Raw genomic sequence first — 4,635 nt, 5'->3', positions numbered from 1 at the left:
AGTCCTATTTGTTGCACGTTATTAAAGATTTCAAGTCTTCCATGGTTAAAATCCTTAATACGTGGTACATAGATCTCCACATATATATTCTAGGTTCCCAAAACACTTGATCTTTCACAAAAGTTAGCTCCAAATTTGTTTTTATTTATTTTTATTTTTATTTTTTTAGTTTTTTGTGAATATTCTTTAATTATCTATATAGTAGAAGATAAAAATTCAATAAATGCCAAAATTGGTAAAGTCGGGAAAATATCATGTTGTTCTCCCTTGTCGATGATTATATATGTGATCAATTTGGCTAATGAACATATAAATTGGTACACTTATCGACTTTTGTAAAACTAGGTAGCAAATTGCGTACCCATACCCATTTTGCGTAATAAAATTAAAGTGTACTACATACCAAGTAACATTACCCACACACAATAATAATTCTCATTCTATATTCGACTCGTAAAAGTTTATCTTTAAAAGGTGCGGAGTACACAATTAAGCATGGACGTATGCACCAACGGCTCCCAACTCGACTACGATCGCGTAAAAGAGCTACAAGCCTTTGATGCTACGAAGGCAGGGGTGAAAGGGCTGGTTGATGTAGGTGCAAAAGCAATTCCTAGGATATTCATTCGACCGCCTGAGGAGCTCGTACAAGAGCTTAGCACACCTTGTGTTAAGCTCGAGGTTCCAGTGATAAATTTTGAAGGGATTGATCATAGTAAGGATCGTTACAACGAGGTTGTCGAACAAGTCCTAGATGCATCAGAAAATTGGGGATTTTTTCAAGTTGTAAATCATGGAATTTCTTCGGAAGTGTTGGATAAGATGTTGCAGGGGATTCGGAGTTTTTTTGAGCAGGATGATGAGGTAAAGAAGAATTTTTATAGCCGTGACGTGACAAAACAAGTTAAGTATATGTCTAATTATGATCTTTATAATTCTCGGGCTGCGAATTGGAGGGATACTTTCGTAGTTGACACTTATAATTTTGAACATCTCGATCCCAATGAATTACCTGAAGTATGCAGGTATGTATCTCGTCTGAAATTAGCAGTCGTGTTAATAGTTTAACTTGAACTAAATGTGACAAACTGACAATTATATCATTATGTGATTATTTTAAGTGTTCGTACCTTTATGCAGAATAAACCGTCACGTTCATCGTTTAATTTGAATGACTACATACGTAACAGTTGTTTCATTATGTGATTATTTTTGAATTCAATGCGTCCATTAATTTGTTGATTTGTAGGGATGCAATATTGGACTATTTTAACCAAGTACTGAAGCTAAGTAATGTTCTACTAGAGTTATTGTCTATGGGTCTTGGACTCAAATCGGATTATTTGAAAGAAATCGAATGTAACAAGGGATGGACTTCAATAAACCACTACTACCCTGCTTGTCCTGCTCCAGAATTGACCTTAGGAACAAGCAAACACACTGATCCTGCATTCCTCACTATAGTATTGCAAGACCAAATTGGTGGCCTCCAAGTCCTTCACAAAAATCAATGGGTCGACGTTCAGCCAATCCCGGGAGCCCTTGTTATAAATATCGGTGATATCCTTCAGGTATTTTAATTATATCAAACTCATTCATACTCATGTCTTAAAATAATTGGCTACATTTAATTCACGTATTAGCTAGAAAGGGCATATGAAGGAAAATAAATGCAATTTAGCTACTAAATGATGAAAGTAGCCTATATTTCTAGGTCGGTCTAAAATAGAAATGTTACATGTTATCTAGAAATTGGAAGTAGCGTTGATTTTTTTTCTTTTCTTGATAAGTTTTGCTATGATCGATGTAGATTATTTCCAACGACAAATTTAAAAGTGTTTATCATAGAGTGACTGCTAATCAAGTTGGTCCAAGAATTTCATCAGCATTCTTTCTTAAAGGTGTTTCATCATCCTCAAAGTTGTACGGACCAATTAAAGAGTTATTGTCGGAAAAAAATCCAGCTATTTATAGAGAGTTCACTCTCAATGCATTTTATGCACATTTCTTCTCACGGCCCCTCGATGATGCTGGATTTGAGTACTTAAAAATACAAAATCATGGAAATGGAATGTAGAAAGAAATTTCAAGGTTGATGACTTGAGGTGGTGGAGTAGGAGCGCGTCACTCGATGGGATCCAAATGTGTGCTCTTTCTTGGTGTTTCTTTATGTCTATTTGTTTATCTTACGGAGTATTAGTTAATACTTCTTAGTTATGTACCATAGGTTACCATTTGTACCATGCTGTTTTGTTTTGGGGTAAAGGACATATTGATTGGAAAGTTGGCTTTTAATGCCAATTGAACTTGAAATTATACATTGATAAATGTGAAAATATAAATGTGAAAATAAAGTGTCTGTAAGTAAAAACGCTTTTGGGGCCCCGTAAAGGCATCGTCTTTCTCTCCGAACAATTAAAGGATATTGGATCTTCCCCCTTGCCTTTTTTTTGAGCTGGGGCAATCAATCAGTCCATTCATTCCTGCCCGAGGGACGCTTTCAGAGAATCTCTTCCGAACGACCAAATCATATCATAATTTGATTAAAAAACGGTTTGCGCTTCGCGCCCGCCGGCGGATATCTCTCTTTTGTGGGGGTCTTTCTCTACAGCTATAAAATCGGAGCGTAGGAGAGAGAGCAAGGAGGAGCATAGGACCCTTTCTTCTTTCTTTTTAGAATATAGGAAGGAGATCCGCGACCAGGTCTATCGTTATATTTATTCCCCGGGCGGCCTTATCTGTTAACTCTGCCTATCTATTTTTGAATCATGGAATTTTCTTCCACAGCTGCGGAACTATCACAATAGACCAATGTTGCTTTCGTGACTGGGCAACGAAGTTCTAGCAATAGATTGCGAATCCAACAAGACTCAGAGACAACATTTGCAACACCTCTATACTCTGCCTCGGCAGAGGAACTCAAAGTAAAAACTAGACTATGTCTTGCACACTGACTTCAATCGTATAGAGATTTACCACTGTCTGTGTCGATACCAGAAAACTACAACTGAAACCTAGACCCCTAACGCTTTTTTTTATTCGGATAGGATTTCTGTTGGCTTCGTTGGGAGGCTCGCGTAGTTTGTTACGTCAACTCCAAAAGGAGAAATTGCGTTGGAATTGAGAAAGTTACGTAAAGTTCATAATTGTATAAAAGGAGTCAACCAGCCTTCAAGAGACTTTATGGCCCGGCCTCCTCTCTTCTTTATTCTTCTTACAGTCATGGGGCTGGGTTGGCTGGCTTTTGCGCCTGTGTACATGTTGCGCTGAACCGGAGTGAAATACATTGCGTGGCTGCCCGATCATGACGTAGTCCGAGATGGTTGATTGAGAAAAAGGGGGGATGTGCCTTCTAGTTCTTTTCCATCTGGTCAATCCTCTCGATTAGCTTTGCTGCTATGCGCACACAAGCTAACTTCAGGTATGCAGTTAGTTCTCAAGCGATTCCCTTGTTGACTTTGCATCTGAGGTGCGACCTTAGCCTGAGCGGTTCTTTCGGGCGGGAAGCAGGCCTGGCCCTACGCGCGGGCATCCCCCGCAACGCAAGCGATTTTCTCTCCTTCAATCCAACACTCCAAGGGGCATCTCGTAAAAGCTAAGACCACTTATTTCGCATCAACAGAAAAAAGACTGGCATCTGTCCTTTTTTTAAGAGTCCTTTTTTTTTATTACTCTTCCGTCTTCTTCTTAAGCATCAAGCTCGGAAGCGACGAGCCCATCCAATTTTTGAGAAGGGGCCCAATCTCGTATTTGATGGTCGGCGGGGCGATAGGCTTCGCTTCTACGACTGCCTTCCTGGCCGAGCAAAGAAGGCCTTAGATCTTTGCTTTACTGTCGAGTCGGAGTAGCTCTTTTCGAACAAAGAAGAAACTGGCTAAACAACAACTTTGGGAAGAGATTGCAGAAAGGTATGGCCAATATAATGCTCGAATCGAAAGAAAGACCAGGGGTGAATGTCTTACTCCTGTAGAATTGGTACAGCCCAATTTCAAACCTTATGTCTAAGTTGTACTCCGGTTTTTCCTCCTCGTACCTTTTAGGCCCCTCTCTATTGCGATGGTTGACCTCTTCTTTGACAGACCATTGGATGAAAGGCCTCAACTTCGGATGATGACTAGCTAGGATTAGATCAAAACACCATTAAGTTAAGGCACATTTTAACCTAATTAACTGAAGCAGATGCAGGACCCGAAGTCTTCGACTCAGGCTCAGACGAACCGAGAGTCCTGTCTATCCTTAGTCACAGCGAAAGACTTCTACTTTTGATCTAAAAAGAGCACTCTCAATTTCTTCAGTTGTGACTGGTTGACAGAGAGAGCTCCTGACTTCATTGCTCAAAGTTCTACCTTTCCTCATAATACTCAGATCAATACAAGGCAAAGAGTCTGCACATGAGCCTAACAGACCCTTGTAGAAACTGAGAATCTCCTCTCGAATCGCATCTGCATCAGTAATTTGGTTTCCACTCCTGTCATGCAGCATATTTCTTTTGTTAGTGGCAAGACGCATAACCTATACTTCACGCTAAGCTGCAATCTAATGCCCGGGGGACGCAATAACTTAACATTTCCCGAGATTACTTATTGGAACCGTAGTCAAAAGGTCTTTGAGTACCCCTTGCACACAAAATGGATT

At 39.8% G+C, this 4,635-nt stretch overlaps 1 protein-coding gene across 1 annotated transcript; it reads left to right on the top strand.

The window, feature by feature from the left end:
* Positions 1-316: 316 nt before the first annotated feature.
* LOC145564189 (deacetoxyvindoline 4-hydroxylase-like) lies at positions 317-2,348 on the top strand. The gene is made up of 3 exons (XM_081624518.1): positions 317-1,025; positions 1,250-1,571; positions 1,811-2,348. The coding sequence occupies exons 1-3, from the start codon at positions 496-498 to the stop codon at positions 2,075-2,077; spliced, it is 1,119 nt and encodes a 372-aa protein (XP_081480644.1). The 5' UTR covers positions 317-495; the 3' UTR covers positions 2,078-2,348.
* Positions 2,349-4,635: the final 2,287 nt, after the last annotated feature.

This window comes from Chenopodium album, chromosome 10 (assembly GCF_948465745.1).
Source record: "Chenopodium album chromosome 10, dcCheAlbu1.1, whole genome shotgun sequence".
NCBI classification, from domain to species: Eukaryota; Viridiplantae; Streptophyta; class Magnoliopsida; order Caryophyllales; family Amaranthaceae; genus Chenopodium; species Chenopodium album.
This window is presented reverse-complemented; position numbering and strand designations above follow the sequence as displayed.

Excerpts from the sequence above, each read along its gene's own strand:
- LOC145564189 (XM_081624518.1), top strand. The coding sequence starts at position 496 with ATGGACGTATGCACCAACGGCTCCCAACTCGACTACGATCGCGTAAAA. Across the intron at positions 1,026-1,249 it reads GAATTACCTGAAGTATGCAG|GGATGCAATATTGGACTATT; the intron begins GTATGTATCTCG and ends GTTGATTTGTAG. Across the intron at positions 1,572-1,810 it reads ATATCGGTGATATCCTTCAG|ATTATTTCCAACGACAAATT; the intron begins GTATTTTAATTA and ends TGATCGATGTAG.